Source organism: Plectropomus leopardus, chromosome 20 (genome assembly GCF_008729295.1).
Source record: "Plectropomus leopardus isolate mb chromosome 20, YSFRI_Pleo_2.0, whole genome shotgun sequence".
NCBI lineage: Eukaryota > Metazoa > Chordata > Actinopteri > Perciformes > Serranidae > Plectropomus > Plectropomus leopardus.
This window is the reverse complement of record NC_056482.1, coordinates 15,765,968-15,783,627: the sequence shown is the minus strand read 5'-3', so window position 1 is coordinate 15,783,627 and position 17,660 is coordinate 15,765,968. Positions and strand designations below refer to the sequence as shown.

The following is a 17,660-nucleotide window of genomic DNA, read 5'->3' as shown; positions in this document are numbered from 1 at the left end:
ATGCAGCTCCGCGCTCTGACAGGCCAGATGATGGGCAGAGGCGTGGTGAAGGAACAGAGGCGGATCAGAGGGGATGTTTTGAATCCTACCTCACCAGTTCACCTCAGCTCACGACCGGGCTGGTGTCTTGTTGGTTCTCCTGCTGCGGTTTACAGGGACGGAGGGGAGATGAATCTATACAGGAGCTTTGGGAACCTCATGGAGGTTTGGGTGGTTGACGGAGGCCAGTGTTTGGACACAGAATGGCTTGAAAATAATGGGGAGGACCCTCCTACACCCTTCTCTGATGTGGGGACAAACCTGCGCTCAGAATCAGTGGACTCTGGAGTGGAGACAGCAAGCTCTGTCACGTCTTTGCCACCTACACCCTGCTCTATCTCAACAGATAACGCAGAAATTGAGGCATTCACACCAGAAAGAGGACTAACTCCAGCTTCAACATCACAGTCTCCCGTCCTCTCATCTCCTGTGCTTCCCTCTTCATCCTCTTCCTCCCCGCAGCTCCATCCCAGCAGAGCTCAGCAGAGCTCCCCAGACTTGCACTTAAAAGTGGAGCAAGCACTACAGAAGACGGACTCTCTACGTCTAAAGAAAAACCCGGAGCCTCTTACAGTGGATGAGGTGCTCAGGCGTCGACCTCGAGCATCTTTCCTACCCAAACGGCACACATCGGAGTTAGTGAGGGGTCAAAGGTCAGAGAGTTTTAGCCTAAGGGGGACGGAAAACCCATCAGCGCTCATGAGGCAGATGTCAGACATGTGCAGACGGCCGGTGTCGATGAGGTGTGACACGCAGACAAGATCAGAGGTGAGATTCTGTGAACCGAACTCAAATTTAAAAAAGTACGACAAAAAACAGAAGAGATAAAAACACTTTCATACTGTGTGTGATTTCTGTTTCTGTTTTTTTTTAGGCCTAGTTTCAGGATGACATAAGTTTCACAGTAACATGTACGGTCTTGCACACCACAAGCTTGTAAATCTAAAAGGCAAGCCTGAAAGAAAAGCTCCACAAATGTAGCAAGGCCTCTACTTTAACCTTACTAAGAGGGTTGCAACACACATCTCACCAAGTAGCTTTCAAATTCAAAGTAGGACAGGCATGTCATTACTCATACAGGATCTCTTTCATTGCTCTTGTCTGCGGTGTGAGGGATCGTAAACCAGTCTGCCCAGGTGACTCTACGCCCACAGGCACGAGAGGAATGGATGGAGATGTGCGGGGGAAGCGGGGCAGTCTGTGGGGTTTTTATTGCACGTGGCAGATGTGATGTTTGCCAGATAATGAAAACAAAAATAGTTTGATTTTGACCGACAATGTGAAAAAAAAGTTTGGATTAACTGCTCTTTAATGAGCTAGTGTGCTCTGTGTGAAAGTCAGGTCACGCTGACAGCATGCAGAGGTGTTGAATCAACAGGATTAATCGTACCGTTTGTGTCTAATTAGGTCTGTTTTTATAGTCTTTGGGTGTGTGTGCACTCTGTTTGTTTCCTTGTATAAAGGTTGAATATAAAAGGCTTTGTTGATCGAAACACTATATGATTCCAACTACACATAATTACCCAATTATATACTTTTATAATTAAATGTAATTATAATGTTATAATATAAATATGTTATAATGCTGTTTCAAAGTTCACGTGATATATGCAAAGATGCATGAACAGAAAATGAAAAGCAGCCAGTCAAATCTGAATACTCTGATCAACAGGCCGAGCACTTCAATGCTGTTTTCAAAGTCCATGTCGAGGTTTGTGGGAAAGAACAACTTAATTATGAAGTTCACATCCTGATCATTTTAATATTTAAGTTTCATATAATATCTATTGTGAATATAATTTTGATGTTATATTGATATATTACTTATCTTTAACCCTGTTCTGTTTTTTTCGGCTCCAGTTAGTGCTGAATGTAGTTTGTAGATCAACATAAATTATATAAACTTAATTTATTTGAGGTCTGAGCTGTTGGTCTGACTAAACATTACATTTATCGACAATTTGGCAGTAGTGGATATTTTTTTTATTTTGTAGACCGCGGATCTTTAAAATTTTTTAGGCTAAAGACCCTTTAGTTGAAAGAGAGAAAGAGAGAAAGAGAGCGCGAGCAAGTATCCCCAAGTGCATATTGTGTAAAAACTGAGTTGGACTTGAGATAATTATCAGGATATTTTTGGGTCTTGTCTTGTTAGTTGTTGACATATAATAATTTTTGAAAAAGTAAAAATGTAAATTATTACTATTAGCTTTACTAACTTCACTAGCTTCACTTTCCGAGAATTTGAAGAGCAGCAGCAGTGAAGAAACTAAACTAAACTTTGTTAAACATTGTTACTGTATTAAACTTTTCTTCCTTAATGATCTGTGCAGGACTTTGGTGAGGAGGGGAGGCCAGGACTGAGTCCCGGGCTCTGCTACTTGGAGCAAGTGTGCCAAATGTTAGAAGAAGTTGCCAGACAACAGATGCACAGCCGAGCGTTACAGATGGAGACGGATGCCCTGCGGGAGCATCAAGACGTGGAGGTGAGCCAGGTGAATACATTCATGTATCAGATCTTTGCAAAGCAATTAAGATGTCACATTTTCCACACCGTCCTGGGTTTATAAACATGACACAAGCGTGTCAAGCTGGCGATGACAAGATGTCTTCTTGCAGCCTGAGGGTTCAAACCGTGATTAACATTGTTTTCTACATCACTTGTCTCTCGTTTAGGTTCCTGACACCTGTCACAGTGACTCTAAAGCTGCAGAGGAGGGCCTCACTTCCTGTCAGAATCCTGGAAGTGCAGAGCCCAGTTCCAATTCCCAGCAAAGGAAAGTTTATGGCCATTTTCGGCAGAGATCGGCTTCAGACACAAATCTTTCAAAACTACATTTAAGTGAGTCATGGTCCACTTGTTTCTTTCCATTTTAACATTTTGAGGTTTTGCATATTCCCTATATTCTGGTATGGAAACATTTTGCCAGTCTTAGGAAAGTCTTCTGTGTACTGTAGATGTATTTAAGTGTGTATTTCTGGTGCAGGAAAAATGAACACAGACTGCAGAGGGCAGCATTTGAGTACAACTGACCTGCTGGAGGAGCAAGAGGAAGACCACGAAAAACAGGTAGAATACGCTCAAATACAACACATAATTTGTACTAAAATTAATTTAAGAAAAAACACAGCTAAAGAATATAAACTGATTTGTATTCTGTTAAAGTGAAATTTATCGTATCTTTTCAGGAGTCTGGAAAAGTGCAGACAAATAAATTTAACAGGAACTGGAGGTTAAAATTTGGGTCTTTTACAAAAGAGGAGTCTGCAGTGAGAGATTTAAAGAGGTGAGATATTGCATGCATAGCTGTGAGCTCTAAGGGGGCAGTATTATTAATCTCATATGATGCATGATGCTGTGAGGAACTGTGTGCTCCAACATGGCAGCTGGCCACACTGACGCAGTGGTCCAGAGCTAATGCACAGTAGATGCAGAGGCTTTTGGTGGGAGTTCATTTCCAGCCTGTGCTTCTGTTCCTCCTGAACATTTTGTCCCATTTTTTCCCATGAAAACCCAACTTAAATGTTGCTTCCAGCTTTCTACAATAGCTTGCTTCAGCTGTGTTTGATGAATTTTTTATCTGTACAGCCAACAGATGCAGTCATCTGTGAGAAACTCGGCCCGACGGCGGCTGAGCCAGCTGTTCAAGTGGAGGAGGAAAACTCAGCCTGTGTAAATGGACCACGGTGTGTCTGTCAGGATGTTTGGACATTTTCTGTTTCAGTTCTGAAGAGGAGGAAGCTTTCCTTTAAAGGTCTGAGCACTGTCACTGCTGCTTTCAAACTGACAGCCCTGACTGTTCAGCCCATGTGATGTAGCAACCTGCCATGTTTATTTATTATTAGCTGTATACTTGCCGTTTTATACTGATAAAATTATTTTGTAAAACTGTGATGGAGAATGTAATTTCTCTGTCATGTTACGTCATAGCACTACAAAGCTTTATTTTTCAAACATCAAACTTGTATCTGTAAAAAGCTCAAAATTGGTGAATACGGGTATGCACTGTACAGTTTATTACACTGTAAATGTAAAGTGATGTAAATATAAATCTCAGAGATTCTTATTCACTTTGTCTTGTTGTTTTTCTGCGGCAAAGACAAATATGCTTCATATTCATCAAATACTTAAATGCTGTATGTATATATATGCTATAAAATAATAATCTGACATGGCGGCACCACAAAAGGCTTTCTTATAACATTCTGCAATTGTTGACTCTTCTGTTAAATATGAAAATAAACATCTTTAAGTCTCCATTGGGGCAGCAACAATTAATCATATTAATTATTCAATTTTCAAAATGCCCAAAATATTTTCAGAACCTCAGAAAATGTATCAAAATAAAAATTAAATTAAATTGAAAAAAAAAAAAAATTTGGTTTTCTACTTGAAAAAATGGGTTTTGTTCAGGGTAAAATATCTTAAATATTACCAGATACCAAAAGCTTAATTTTCTTAAAGAAAATTTATTAATTTTCATCTTAACTGCAAAAAAATCATTAAATTATGTAAAAGAAAACCCATTAGGAAATACCTATATCTCCAATTTATCCATTAAATATCCCCTTAAAATGTGAGGGGTAAAAAAAATACCTTAAATATTACTATATAGCCTGAAAAGCTTTCTGAAGCATCAAAGCCATTTCTGAATTTTCATTCTAAGTGCAAAAAATAGGGTGTAAATTAAGTGAAAAAAAGACAATTAGGAAAAATACCTCAACCTCGAATTGATCCAATAAATATCCCCTTAAAATCTACATGCAGGGGACACTTTCCCCTATATACTTAAACCATGTGCATTTGCCTCCCCTAATAAAAACATGAAAATAGCAGACACCTTTATTTTGACAAAATTAAAAACATTGACACCATAAATTCATGTAGAAAAGGCACAAATTGGTGCATAAATATTACCAGAATGTAGGAACTTTGATGCTCAAATCCCCCCACCCTGCAAACCATATACCCCCCCAACTCCATTAATGAAATAAACCCTACAGATAACAAGTGCAGGCCACACAGAGTTATCATTTATTTAATCTTTATTCACCTAGGTTGGGGGGATAGACCTCCCCTGGCATTCCCATGTAAAGAGATGTCAATGACAAACACGTCCAACCAAACGAGAGAGGGTGAATAGGATTCCAGTCCATACATAAAATACATTTATTTACTATTTATTGAACCACCGGCATCCATAAGTCCCACATAGCATCCATCTGTGCTATTAAATATATAGAGATAACATCTGTGGAGGGATTTATTTACTGTGTGTGAGAGAGGGGGTTGGCAGAGAGGGGATAGCTTATAGACGTAAAGAGTGGTGGTGGGGGGGGCAGCGTCGAGTCATGCCTGCAGTGTCCCCCCTTGTCTACATGATGCCACAGGAGGACAAGGGGTTGGCGATCTGGCAGGTGCAGGCTGACTGGCAGTATTGGCGCACAGTCTGGTAGCAGCTGCGGTCGGCGTCCCCGCCCCACTGCACGGGCCCGTTGGGGTCAGAGGGCAAGCGGCTCAGGATGCTGGTGTTGATGGCCAGAGCAGCCAGGCCATAGTCAGTGAACAGCACTGTCTCACGCCTGCACGTGGGGCAGGAGATGAACTTGTACTTGGGACAGGACTCGTAGAGGATCTGCAGGCACTCCTCGCACACCGAGTGCAGGCAGGAGAGGATGCGCGGACGCTTGCCGGCAAAGTTGTAGGTGTGGCCGCAGGTGGGGCAGTCCAGGGGCTCACAGGGCATGACGGGTCCCGAGGAGGAGGAGGAGGACGTGGAGGAGGAGGTGGAGGAAGAGCGCAGCACGTACTGGTTGACTATGACGTCCTCCATTTTGTAGTGGAACTGGTGGTAGCAGATTTCATTGGCACTGGTTTTACGCTGCGCCAGGAAGGTCTGCTCCCTGCGCATCACGGGGGCCGAGGGGGACACCATAGGCCGGGGAGACCCTGTGATGTCAAGGGTCAGGTCGCTGCAGGCCTGGTTGACGATGATTTCGCCTTCGCCTCCGCCGTCCCACGCCACTCTGGGGGGTGGGGCATAGCGCGGCTGGGTGACAGGCACAGGGCACTCTCTGGGGAACTTCTCCGACTGGATGATCTTGACGGTATCCATAGGGATGGTGACGGGCTGACGCCTGAGGCAGGACATTCGCACGTTTTTGGAGGTGGTAGAGAGAGGGTCTGTGGCTCTAATCAGCGCTGGACACCCCTGCCTGGTTCTGGGCAAGGGGAAAAAAAATTAGGCTCTTTCTCTGAAGTCAGCCATTCGAGGGGACATGGGGACGGATGGTTGCCTCCATGTTTCCCTCAGTGATCCTCCGCCTGGTGGGAGCTGCTGTCAGCCTGAGTCTTTATGAGGAGAAGACAGATAGAGGAGCTCAGCCACTGCAATCTGCAGCTCCTTATTCTGTCACCGCTGATATGTACAGATGATTTAACAGTCCAGCTTACAGTATGTGACCAGTGTTGACTACTTAAAGGTAGTTTTCTGTTGTTTTATACTCACTTATGCTGATGATCCTGTGCTGTCTCTGATGGCTGTTTACAGTAAATTCACACACAAAGACGGCTTAGCACAAAGATATGTTCTCACTCAGTAATGACTCTAATAAATAATCTCATATGCACACAGACGCTCACATTTATACATACAGTACAAGTTGGTGGATTTCTGCATTCACAGCGTAGAGGGGGGTTGAGTTCAGGCAGTTCAGACAAGTCCAAGAGGTATTGTCTTAAAACATATCCTGTGGCCTGCCAAGGAAACTCTTGCCTTTTTAAACTAGCCTCTACCAGTGGTTCTCGCTTTAACGCCTGCTCAACTTCCTGTTTTTGACTGCGGTTGTGTTACACGTTTTTTTTTTTTGTGTGTATGAAAAAGAAAGAACAACCTGCAGTCTTTCTCTCTGCTCTTGGTCCAGTTTGGCCAGGCGACCCTGTGTGACCCTTCTGGGCGGATTGTTGATAAGAAACAGGGAGGAGGTCTTTTTCTGGGAGGTTTCCTAAATGCTTCAGAAAGCTGTTGCAGTGACTCCTTCAAGCTCCAAGGCTCCTGAATTCCTCAGAGGTGGGAGTGAAGGTTTTTTTTTTAACTTTCAGATAGTCCTCCCAAATGAGCAGAAGAAGTGATAACAGTCTGAAGGATCCCTCTGTGCTTTTCTCCCCTCTTTTCACAGACTCAGATGCATAATGAGCCCTCAGAATTGCTTTGGACCATCTACCTGTGAAAACAGTAAATACATATTATCATCAAGCACTTGAATAAGATTTAGTGATTGTTTTTTAATGGCATATGAAACATAAGCAAATTGGCTTAATTTCTTCCAAAACTATGGAGAAAGCCGAGTAACTTAAGAAGTAATGACCCCAACAGTAGGCAGAAATGAGTAAAACGTACAAGAAAATTACTAAAAATAAGGGGGAAAAAATGCAAAGAAACAAAGAAAACCAAAAAGAAAACAAAAAGGAAAAATTAAAATAAATTTAAAAATAGCTTACAAAAAATATAATCATTCTGCAAAATAATTCTAAATACACAATCATGATTATTAAAAATATAGTTCTCTGGAATTTTTAAAAAAAAAAAGTTAAAAAGTTTTTTAAAAATAGTTTTTTAAAAATAATTTCCTAATCCTTTTTGTTTTCTTCTTCTTCAATTTGCATGCTATTTCTTGCAAAGTTGCTTATGCCTTTTTCCCCTGTGTTTTGGAAATAAACCAAACCAATTTGCTCAGGGTTCAGAGGTTTAAATACTTGTGAGAAGTGTCTGAATGCAGAAAGAAAGAAAAGTGATGTTGATCCAGGTTTCAAAGGGTTAAGATTGAAAGCAAAAAAAAACAAGTGGATAGGAGAGGGTTAGCTTCTCACAAATATATAAAATAATACATTACTTTTTAAAAATCTGTATGCACTTAACTGCCATTTTCATGTTGCATGGAGAGAATATTGTCTGTGCGATACTGGTTTGACTCTGACACACTCTTCTGACCTTCCTGTTTATGACTGACTTTGAAAGAATCTACTGTAGCTGAATGAAGATCAGTGTCTTTGTGTTTATCTGATGACAGAGGCTGTCACTTTTGTATCTAGGCCTTGGCCCAGGTGCATTTCTTGAAAGAGTGAGATCATTATCATGTTGCCACATGCGTTGGGCCACAGCACAGAGAGCACGCCTTTCTTTTGACTCAAAATAATCAGCGTGCAAAGATTATGTTGATATGTGGTGTGCTTAATTAAACCTAATAAAAAATGCTGTTTGTGCATCTTATGCCTGCTGTGAGTGTAATTCAAAGCACTTAAATGATGTGCTTTTTAGGACAGCAACTAATGATCATTTTCACTAACATAGAACCATTCTTAGTAAGTAGCAAATACAGTCAAAGGCTACATCCTAGAGACAATGTCCTCCAATGCAACTCTGTCTCCTAGAAATGACACTTGTATGTTAATAAACTGCTTTTTTATTTGTTGTAGCAACGTGATCGCTGCCTGGATTATGCTTAGACACAATGTTTATTTCAGTTAACCAAACACTGCATTCGTGTACCGCCTAGCATTAGGAAGGAGGTGGTTGGAAGGCAGGCGTACAAAGTATGAAAGCACTCTGGTTAAGGTTAGGAAAAGATTGTGATTTCGGTTAGATTTGAATAAAAAACCAACACTTTGGTTAAGGTTATGGAGAGATTCTTAATAAAAAAGAGAATTAAAAAATAATGCTGTAGTCACTACAAGTAGATACTTAATTGTAAGATTGCTTATTTTGGCGGAAAATAACTGAATATGTTGTCAGTGAACATTTTGCTGATGTTCAGTATCCATATTTTTGCGACTTGCAGATATGTTTATTGGCAACATTTCCTCATTATGGTAAAGGGACCTGCACGACCTGTAGCGTTTTTCTAGTCGCTTGAACACTCAAAACGCTTTCACACCCATTCACACATATATTTACACACTGTACATGGTACCACCTGTTACTCAGTTTCTAACCATCATACACATTCACAAAGCCATGGAACGGCCATCAGAAGCAATTTAGGGTTCATTATCTTGCCCAAGGATACTTCGACATGTTGACTGGAGCTGTAGTTGTAATTTGCTTGGGATTATGTTTCACTCAAAATGTATTTGCTGTATATAAATGTAATTTCTAAGAACTAAGGGCTCTACAATGACTGCTTTCGTCAAAACAGTAAGATAACAAAATATGCTACAAAATTTCAGCAATTTTTGTTTGGTAAATTATTTATTAATCAGCTCTTTAAATGGTTTCAATACATTCATTAGGTAAATGCTCTATTGTTAGATACATTTGCATGCAGTCCAGTTCAACTGTTCTGCCATAAAATTTACTTTCATGATGCTCATAATTTTCTGTTTTTGTTGATGCTAGATATAATAATCCAATATATGTTTTATTATTGAGGTCATATTTAATGATGGTGCTCTATTATTTGAAGTGTTCCTAATATTCTGCCCCCCGCGTGTATGTAAATAGGAATATGTAGGAAAAACATTTAGATAAAATGTAGTGATAACCATATGACTGAATTCATGCATTTCTTGTGACGTCAACAACTGAACATAATGAGCATTGTAAAGACCAGATGTTATGGCTGGACTGTTAGATTGTACAGGTGTAACTAATAAAAAGGCTACTGAATGTATGTACAATATACGCTTTGTATTTCTTTATACATTTAAGCTTTTATCATTATCAGCAGATTCTCTCAAAATAATTAATTTTTCATGTATTAGCAAGATTATTTGTGATATCATTGCTTCTGGTGCACGCACACACACACACATGTCATACATGAAAATGTACTCCTCATGAGCCATGAATATGGGTGTGCCTCTGCACCCCTTGTTTTAACACAAAATAGTTAAAACATTTGAACCTTTAAAAGCCGTGTTAATGTCAGTAGGGTGTCGCAAACTGCACGAAAAGACCAAATGCAACTGACAAGTAATGAAAAGCCAGAGGCTGCCACTCTGTCTGGTCAGAGCAGGTGATTGTGACACACGTTGCGGTCCTGCTCTTGTTATGCTTCTTGCTTCCTGTCATATCTTGGTGAGTTGCGTCAGTCAGACTCTAACACGCGTGGGAACAGGTTACACTCTGCGTGCTGGGTTTGTGTCATACTGTGTGTGGGTTTATGAAAAGAAGAACAAGTGTATGGATGAGGCTTATAAGCTTGACCAAAACAATAGCTGCCAACCAGCAGAGGAGGGAAGATGACGCATCGTTCATTCTCTTCACGGCTGCCAACAGTGATGATTTATTAGAGAGAAAAAAAACTGCAGAGGAGGTGACCTACATGGCGAAGAGGAGAGAGAGAGAAAGAAAGAAAGGAGAGAGCACAGCACTGGTCCTGGCTTCTATTTATGGTTTGTTTATCTGTTCATTTCTTAGTGGTTTCCTGCCCGCAACCCCCTGCTGGAGATTCACAGTGAATGAGAGACATGAACCTAACAGGCGGAAGTGCTTTAGCCCATTACTTCCACGTGATGCAGCGAGCCATGTTGGGCAAGCAGGCAGACATTTGTTTTTTCCCCTGTATCCTTTCTCAATGAGTCTGTTGACATATTTGTTCACCCCACACTCAAACACACAAAGCTGTTAGCCAGAATCACACACAATCTCACAAAATGTGTTCCTCCAGCTCTGCAGTGCTGCAACACTTCTACCAAAATAGCCTCTTCTCATTCTCCTGCACACTGAGTATGCATTCACACACTTGATAAAGACCATGATATATTTAGAGCGTGATGCTTGGTGCTTTCAGAAGATATTAATGCAAGACACTGCTGAGAAACAATCATCATGAATGTGTAAATGCAAGGCTCACAGGTGCAAGCGTTAACAGCTAGATGAAAAATGATTTAAAAATCTGAAAAAAGGAATGTTATGTAACGGTAACTAAGCCTGTCAGATCAGAAAAAGACAAACTTTTTCCTATATCCAACTATTATGATATCTGCTTGATATTCATATGAATAAAAACATGGCAGATATATGCAAAATCACATAAAAATTATTGTTGGTATTCAATTTAAGGAGCTGTGTTCCACTGTTTTGTATTATATGAGACAAAATATACACAGATACATTTAGCAAATAATTTTGTTAGTATGTATGTTTTAATTCCTTGTAACTATTGATTTGGACATTATGAAAAAAGTACACAAAATATGACCATATTGTAGAAATTATGGCCAAAAGGTGAAATATACCTATGACACATTTTATTTAAAACTATCAAAGTTGGCATTGAGTTAATGATCAGATTCTCAGTGTTCTTCATTTCCCAAAATGTTTTATTGGGAAAGGTGGACGGTGATATATAGTACATGTGGGGAAAAGTATGTATGTATATATATTTCCTTTTCTTTATCAACTCCTACCCACTTTATCTCAATCCAACTTCATCCCATCCTACAGACCCCTTTCCATGAGCAAGGGGAATAATAATAGCCAGAGGGATAATGACTTAATGACTTAAATGAATTAACTGCAGAGTACAAAGAAATTTCTGGGATCTAAAAAATGTTAGTTTATTTTTTTATATTTAAATGCTGTTTATTTAAAAAGAAAACAGCACGTTAAATCATCATCATCCGATCTTTTAAACTCTCACAAAACAATATTGGTATTTGCCTCTAAAATCCTCACAGATATTATATGTCTAGTCAGGGTTTGTGGATATGAACAGCTTGTGAGAGTATGTCTGTCTGTTAGTGTGCAGGGGTCGAGTTGATAAAGCAACCAGGCTGCACAAGGAGCCTTCAAGCCTGGGGGAGATGAAGCAGCTAAAATTACCCTCTAATTTGGTGACAGTGCTATGAAAAGGGCTGATAAGTGATGCAGGCTGCCTGCTGATGGGCCGGCTTTGGCGCAGCCTCCTCCTAATCGACGGAGCCCTGTCCTGTTATGTAAGGAGCTCATCTCCGACCCAGCCACCATATTAACACAGTGCTGCGGCTCTCCCACAGTCCTCACACTGAGTGTGAGTGTGTGTGTGTGTGTGTGTGTGTGTGTGTGTGTGTGTGTGTGTGTTTATGCATAGCTCTGGATCCTCTCCCTGCAGAGGTATTATTACACTAATGAAATCATGGCAGGCATTTGACCTCGTCATCACAGGCACGAGGAGGAAGAGGAGAGCTGACCAACAGGATGTCAGAGGAGTTCGCCTCAGCAGCAAATTCCTCGTAGCATTAACCCTTTGAAACATGGATCGACACCAGTTTTTTGGTGTTGTATGCAGATGCCTTACACAAGCTTTTTGACCCTATGAACCCTCAGCATTGGTTTGATTTCTTTTGAAAACATTGGGGGGGGTCATGAAATGTCTCACAATGCACAAGAAATTAGAAAAAGGTGAAAAGAAAATGACTTGTTTTAGTTAAAAAAAAAAAAAAGAAAAAATGAGAACATTTTCAGTGAACTATATAATTACAATCATTTTATAGTTAAATTTCTGTCACAGAAAAAAATAATAAAATATATCGCATACTTATTTTTCAGCAATTTTTGTAGTTCAATTTCATGATTGTTTATCTGGGATTTTTTTTATACCCCTTTTTGCCTTATTTTCAGGGGATTTCCTTTTAACTCTATTTTTTTGCCAATTTTTGGGCCATGTGTTGTGTAAATGCTCGATGCCCTCTCTCAATGTTTTCAACAGAAATCAAATAAATTTGCTCAGGCTTTAAAGCGTTAACACGCACAGAGCTGCAGTATAATGTCTCTCTTTCACACACACATATCCTAGAACATTCTCACCCTCAGACAACTCCCCATCACGTACTCGGCACCACCCTTTACATTCCAGTGGACGCAAACAAACGGATAACCAACAGATATGAGCCTCTAACAGGAATATTTTTAAATGTGACTATCAGTGTAGATTAAACTGACATAAAAACACACCTGAAGAGCTCCACACGCCAAGAACATTCCTATCCACACACACACTCACGTCCTCATGATCACACTGATAGATTCCACCTGTGCACATTGGAGAGCACGGGAAGGGCACCATGTTCTGCATGAGTCATGGAGACCCTGCCCATCCGCATGTCTCACCCTCTTTTCTCTCAATGAAAATCTGTCTCTCCGTCCATCCAGCCATACGAGCTGTCTGTGTGCCTGGACAGACGGCCAGGGTCTTTGTGCCCCTACATCACACACACCAGCAGTATGTCGGGTATGCCAGCTATGTTGAGATGCATATCCACATTCGTGCCTCGGCTGGCGAAAAAAACATCGCAGCATATCTCTCCTCGGACCTGCTGCGTGGGATATTATGTTTCTATTTTTGATTACATAATACGTTGTGACCTTAGTGTGATCCGAGGACAAATCCCCAGATTTACTGTATGTTTGCTGGCTGCAATTCAGGGGATTCAGTGAAATATTGTGAATGATTTGAATAGAGGAGGATTTGCTTGTGTACCAGATTTTACAATTTGATAAGTATGTTATGTGTGACACTGGCAGATGACAGATGCAACTCTTAATTTTGCTTGTTTTGCTAGTGTTTTCTTTTTGTCTGTTACAGCCAAATATATATATATATATATTTTTTTTTTTATAAATAGATGCTCTCAGTGGGCTGTCTTCATTAACAAATGTACTTCTTGCACATACAACATAGGGTAGATTAACATAACCTAATTTGAATGCAAACATTTAAACACATTTAGATCAGATCTATGACGTTTGGGTCTAATTATTACATTTACAGTCAGTCCATTAAGCTGTAATGGCATGCCATTATCCTATATGCTACTGTATGCTGGCAGTGTGGTGTTTGTGTTTTTCTGCATGGGCACAAAGTGCTAAGTGAGTATGTAGGGAGGTGTTGTTTTTAATAATTCAGCCCGCCGTCATTCATGGAAGACATCGGCCATTTTGCCTCGCAATTCATTACAGCCAAGTGCTCTTTGTTCTGTATCTCCCACGGCAACATGGCAGAGCTGCACACAGCAAAAACTAAAAAGCAATAACCATCATCGCTCTGCCTGACAGAGACCTCATGGAAGATTTATGACAGAAAGGGTTCAGCAAAATGCCCAGCTCTTCAACAGCGGCTTGATTGATTAATTGATTTTTTTTCTTTTTAAGGAGGCTACCTCACCACCGGGTTTAAGGTGAATGGCATTGTTGGTGTTGTGTGAGCTCAGGAAGGGACTGCGAGGTAAAGGCGAGGTGGCCAAATACATTTGTGAGATGGGTCAGCTTTAGCATGTGGGAGGGGTGCATTTGGGGAGCAGCAGTTATGCAATCGCAGCATGGTGTACCGTCTCACTGCAGCGCCGATGTATGGCCAATATGGAGATGCCTTAATGCTGCTGACGGCTACAGAACAGGCCGTTCCTGCCCTGTCCTGATCACATCCCCCTCCCTCCCTTTCCTCCAGCCCCCCCACTGTCTGTCTGTGCAGAGGTCTGTCAAATGTCATAACCGCTGGAGACACCCTAAAGATCTACACCCACACATCACCAGGGTCTATTCATGGTTTGTGTTCAGTGCAGATAAGCAGGCGTGCAGGTGTGTATCTCCATTCATGCATCCATGTGTGCAAAATGGATGACCATGATGCAACAACCATGTAAATCCCAGCTAACAAAAGGCAAAGACCACCTTTGTCTCGCACAAAGAGTGCTACAAAGATAAGAGCAATAGTATGAAACCCAACATCAAGCAGCCACACCTCACAGATCTGGAACATACAGATGCAAAATATGAAAATAAACACAGAGAAAAACCTCAGTATGTATGACTCTCTCATCCTCACCTGTCTGTCTACGCACTTGTCTTCTTTCAGTCTTTTCTGGTTTCCATTTGTTGACGTTGCTGATGCTGCTCTGTGAAGATAAACCGTTCAGTCTCTTTGTTCAGGGATGAGGATGCTCTCCTGTGCGTTTGATTCTAGCAGGATGAAGAGCGAGCTGTGGCGGAGGGAGGAGGTGTAAGATGGAGGAAGCTGTTGCAAGGTGGATGCGTCATGTCTCGGGCTGCCTTCGTCGAGCTCTGCATCCCTCGTTCCTGCTTCTCCTCTCCTCTCTGGTACCTTTTGTCCTTCACTCTCCCACCCTTGCTCCCTCTCCTCCAAGCTGTGGCTGAGCGTCTCCCTCTGGTCTCCTTTTTTCCATCCCTCTTCCTAAATCTCTCAGTTTATTCAGCTTATTCTGTACAGTGAAAGTGAGTTTCTGCATGTATGTCCTCCTCTCCTCTTCCTGTCTTTCCTCTGGTCTTCAAGTAAACCTCTCCTTCTTTCCCTCTTCTCTGCTGCTCCTCCTGTCTCAGCTGCCGTTCATTACTCCTCTTTCTCCTTCTCCGTCTGCTCCAGTCAGTGCACCTCAGCGTCACACATGCGCAGTGTTTTCACACATACATGATGCACACACTCTCCCTCTCTGTCTCTGTGCCTCTGGCTCCCTCCTTATGCATGTGGCTTGTTTTGCCTGCCCACCCCCTTCTCTCTCTCTCTCTCTCTCTCTCTCTCTCACACACACACACACACGCGCACACTCTCTCGCTGCTCTCTCTCGCTGCAGCACACACTGCAGTGCCTCTGCAGGCAGGATCACGTTTTCTAGTTGCCAGAGAAAATATTTCAGCCAATGAGGGACGTTAACACCACAATCCACACCCCCCACGTCTAAACACATATTGCATACTCACACATGCTCATTTATACACAAACATGCACGCCGCCGTCTGAGATATGAGCAGGTTTGCATAAAGTGTCTGAGGATAAATGTGAAGGATTTCCACTGAGAGCCATGAATCATACTTAATATGCAGTATTAACACAGGAGATATGGGATGCTGGTGCAAATAGATCTAATCTCAGGGAGTGCAGCTCATCTGACAAGGCAAAAAAGCAGAAATGTACTCAAATTAATCTTCTATTAGGCTGCAAACTGAGAGCTTTGTGGAAAAACAGATCCATCATTTTCAAAACCGACCACATGTTTCTCACTCTAGTTTGCAGAAATGGATTCCCACAAATAGTCTCAAAACAAAAATGTTGACAACATTGCAGCAGAGAGGTTTCATTTGTATTCATTCCTCCTGACACTGTGAATCCTTTAAAAAAAAAGAAAAGACACTGCTGAGTTTCTATAAGCTCCCCTAGAAACTTGAAAGCAGCATCCTGTGAGCTCCCACCACAGATCTGCTCATTCAGCGATGTTGCATAACGAGGATCCTAATAAGTTTTGTATCTGCTCGAGCCTTCATGCTGACCAATAACTAATCCTCAGATCAAAGTGGAAAAAAAAACATGATGCGATTTTTCAATCAGTGTAAGAGGGTTATGCTTACATAATGTGGGCATTGAATGCATAATGTAATGAGAGATAATCTGAATGCCAAGTAGCTTCTGTTTGAAGGAGTTTTAGCAGGCGGCACTGTGTAAACTTGCTCTTCTGTGAAAAGTTTGAGGAAGATTCACAGTATGTGTTCAACATGTCAAGTTCCTCAAACTCAGTTCTTTGCATTTTAAAGTCATCATCACAGAGCAAGCAATATAAAGGCACAAGCACATTCAACTCTCAGGTGATTGTGATCTGCTTGATTGAGAGACTCTCAGGCAGAGGCAATCAGATTGGGACAATCAGAGCAGAGCTGACAGGCACTCTCTGACACTACAACATTGGAGAAACATACCTCCATGAAAAAAAAAACAATATTGTGCAAGAATAATACTGAATAAAACACATAAAAAGTTACAAGTATGTATCACAAATATCTCACATTTGTGATATATACTAGTAGCTTTCGATGTGTTGTATTTAGTATATTGTACTTTTGAATTTTTGATGTGTACAGTGTGCAGATCTTTTGTTTGATTCTTATCTTTGTGGTATGTCTCATTTCTTTTACCCAGCATCCCTTTTTCGGGAAACTGGATGTGCATGTTCAAACCCTGTCATTAAAGCCCATTACAAGTACATATAGTTAGTCCACTGTTCAAACAATCACCAACTCTGATTCGGTTGAAATCAATTCTTGATTTACAGTTAGATGAGCACATTGTTTGTCATCACAGGTCACCTGAGCAGCATCTCTCACTTGTTTTCTCAAGCACCCACAGTTTCAGTTAAAATTTTTCAAAAAACATGCGACTGAGCAATATAATACACTGGTAAATATGGTTATATTTTAAAAACAATGGATTGTTAATTTGGAAATATACTACTCCACAGCTTGTTTGGAAGTTGTTGCAAAACCTCGCCTTGGTGACTTTGCGACTTGCTGCATCAATATGTCACTGCTCTGATCATCCTGCTACACTGACTTAAATAGAAATGTCTGTTCTATTTTCATTCTATTTCTATGGTTTCAATAAATATTGTAATTCTAACATTGCTTTAAAAGTATTTGATGACTGTCAACAAGTTCATCACTGATAAAAGTTCTGAATATAAAAACTGTACCTGATATTACACAATGTCTAAATATTCTGAATGGTGTATAGTAGTGGACTATGCTAAGGTTATGTATATTTATATATAATATGTTCACAATATTTATTATACAATTTCTGTGTTTGAATACAGGTAAAAGCATTTTGCGACAGCTATGGTGTCCTAAGGCAGTTTAGTG

At 40.9% G+C, this 17,660-nt stretch overlaps 2 protein-coding genes across 5 annotated transcripts; one reads left to right on the top strand and one right to left on the bottom strand.

The window, feature by feature from the left end:
• Positions 1-4,103, top strand: si:dkey-106l3.7. The gene is made up of 6 exons (XM_042509687.1): positions 1-807; positions 2,370-2,522; positions 2,713-2,878; positions 3,024-3,106; positions 3,226-3,323; positions 3,626-4,103. The coding sequence occupies exons 1-6, from the start codon at positions 1-3 to the stop codon at positions 3,711-3,713; spliced, it is 1,395 nt and encodes a 464-aa protein (XP_042365621.1). The 3' UTR covers positions 3,714-4,103.
• Positions 4,104-5,064: 961 nt separating this feature from the next.
• On the bottom strand, positions 5,065-15,536 carry rnf208 (ring finger protein 208). Of its 4 annotated transcripts, XM_042509313.1 has the most exons (4): positions 14,842-15,536; positions 6,692-7,260; positions 6,546-6,577; positions 5,065-6,258 (listed from the first exon to the last, which is right to left on the bottom strand). In XM_042509313.1, exon 4 carries the CDS (start codon positions 6,186-6,188, stop codon positions 5,412-5,414), a length of 777 nt encoding a protein of 258 aa, XP_042365247.1. In that variant the 5' UTR covers positions 6,189-6,258; positions 6,546-6,577; positions 6,692-7,260; positions 14,842-15,536; the 3' UTR covers positions 5,065-5,411. The 4 variants fall into 4 exon arrangements, with proteins under 4 accessions (XP_042365247.1, XP_042365246.1, XP_042365248.1 ...); XM_042509312.1 differs by having other exon boundaries at positions 6,546-7,260; XM_042509314.1 differs by lacking the exon at positions 6,546-6,577.
• Positions 15,537-17,660: the final 2,124 nt, after the last annotated feature.